We start from the raw sequence: 1,959 nt of genomic DNA on the forward strand, positions 1-1,959 counted from the left end.
GGGGGCACGGTGCGGGGAGCCGGGGCGGCCCGCCGGGAGCGGTCAGTGCGCAGTCGGTGAACGCGTCTGACCGGGCTGCGCGCCAAAAGTACCATTCGTCCCCCCGGAAAGTTTCGGGTTTTAAGCTCTTCCAGTTCTCTGACTGTGCCGGCACCGGCGATTCAAAATGCCAGGAGAATACCGACCACCTATTTCCAGAGCAGCTGCCAGTTAAACTGGCTCCAAAGGACCCGTTACAGGAGCGTAAACACGTGAACACAAACGTATTTTGTGGTGTTTGTGCCTGGAGACCCTGTGGGCTTCCAGCCCTTAAAGGGGCTGGCAGAAAGGTGGGGACAGGCTTTTCAGCAGCTGCCGGTGGGGCAGGGCAAGGGGGGGTGGTTTAAACCAAAAGAGGGAGATTCAGAGTAGAAGGAAGAAATTTTTTACAGCGTGGTGAGACCCTGGCCCAGGTTGTCCCGAGAGGTGGGAGCAGCCCCATCCCTGGCCCCATCCCAGGTCAGGTTGGACCCTGGGGCTCTGAGCCCCCTGCTCTGGGTGCAGATGTCCCTGCTCCCTGCAGAGGGTTGCGCTGGGTGAGTTTTGAAGGTCCCTTCCCACCCAAAGCATTCTAAGATTCTGTGATTCTAATCTCACTGGGCTCTCTGGTGTGTAGTTGTCAATCTTTTATCTGAAACAATAATCTGAGTGTGGAGAGAAGAGGGCTGGGAACAGAGTGCAATCAAATGTGTTTTATCGCTCCTTAGTTTTGTATTCTCTCCATTATGAGCAAGGTATGTAATGATCTCTTTTTTCCTGCTGGTATAGATGACTTAAATACTGGTGAAGATCAGCAGCCACTTAAGTACAAATATGGGAATGATGTTCATACATGAAAGTCAGGTTAATATATGTAATTAAGCAGGCAATTAAGAAAACAAGAGTTTATCCTCTTATCCCAAGTAACAGCTTGGTGGTCAAGGAGTTCCTGTGGAAGCTGGGACCTCAGATTATCAACATTATGTCAAGAATTTTGAGAAATCTTATTTTCAGATTGTTTTAGTGGCTAGACCCTACTTTAGACTAGAGCAAATTAGCATTTAATCAGTTTTTTTACTTACTTTCCGTAGCATAAAGTGGTGTCTGCGAGAAACATTCCACGGGGCAATAGTAACGCAGATGGGGTCCATAATACTGATTTTATACATGTGGTGTAGCTTTGCATGGCAGAAGGACATAATACACACTTCTGCTGCCAGATTTTCCCCTTGGGCCGGAGTCGGCATTACTTGGTATTGCTTCGAGATAGAACTTTATATGTAACTTTATACATGCAAGTTGAGTTTTAATTTATGTTTCGACGTATCTACTTAGAACCAAACAAGACCATAAGTTATTAAATACAGAAGGTTGAACCCCCCCCCCCTTTTCTTTTTTTATTCTACATAAAGGTTTTTTGCTGACAGGAAGAAGAGCAGCATTCTTAAGGGGGTTAGATGTCGATATTCATTTACACTTAATTAGAGGAATGTATACTTGGTGTATTACTAGTGTTAAAGTCTCTTAGCTGTTTATATCAAAAACTAACCCACTCTGTGTTATTTAAAATATATTACAGGTGGGCTGGAAAATGTACAGCAAGAGAAAACCTTTACAGAGAGTGAGAAAAGGACCCAACTGAGGAAAGAGCCATGTCCTGCTGATTCGGTAGAATCTCTGATGGCAGAAATGCCCTTTGTCGACACAGATATTGAAGATGAATTTGTTAGTAAGTATATTAATTGGTGTGGAAGCACAGACACATCAGGCACTCGGTTCTTGGTCTTGCCTCTTGGCGCTTCCCGGAGGGCTGTGCACATGGAACAGGGTCTCCCTGCAAACAGGATCCGGTCTGGAGCCTGGAGCTTTACAGAATGTGGAAAAAGGGACTGGCCACTTGGGAGGAGTATGGGAACTTGTTGTCAGAGAATGCAAGAATGT

General features: G+C 46.0%; 1 protein-coding gene across 1 annotated transcript in view; it reads left to right on the forward strand.

The window, feature by feature from the left end:
* Window positions 1–1,605: 1,605 nt before the first annotated feature.
* The window catches only part of LOC104499276 (A-kinase anchor protein 7 isoform gamma-like), a 15,389-nt gene continuing 15,035 nt past the window's right edge, over window positions 1,606–1,959 (forward strand). Inside the window, exon 1 of the mRNA XM_010142761.1 lies at window positions 1,606–1,747. Coding sequence (XP_010141063.1) covers window positions 1,699–1,747 — 49 coding nt within the window. The 5' untranslated portion in view covers window positions 1,606–1,698. The remainder of the gene's footprint in view (window positions 1,748–1,959) is intronic.

Source organism: Buceros rhinoceros, unplaced genomic scaffold (assembly GCF_000710305.1).
Source record: "Buceros rhinoceros silvestris isolate BGI_N320 unplaced genomic scaffold, ASM71030v1 scaffold9439, whole genome shotgun sequence".
NCBI classification, from domain to species: domain Eukaryota; kingdom Metazoa; phylum Chordata; class Aves; order Bucerotiformes; family Bucerotidae; genus Buceros; species Buceros rhinoceros.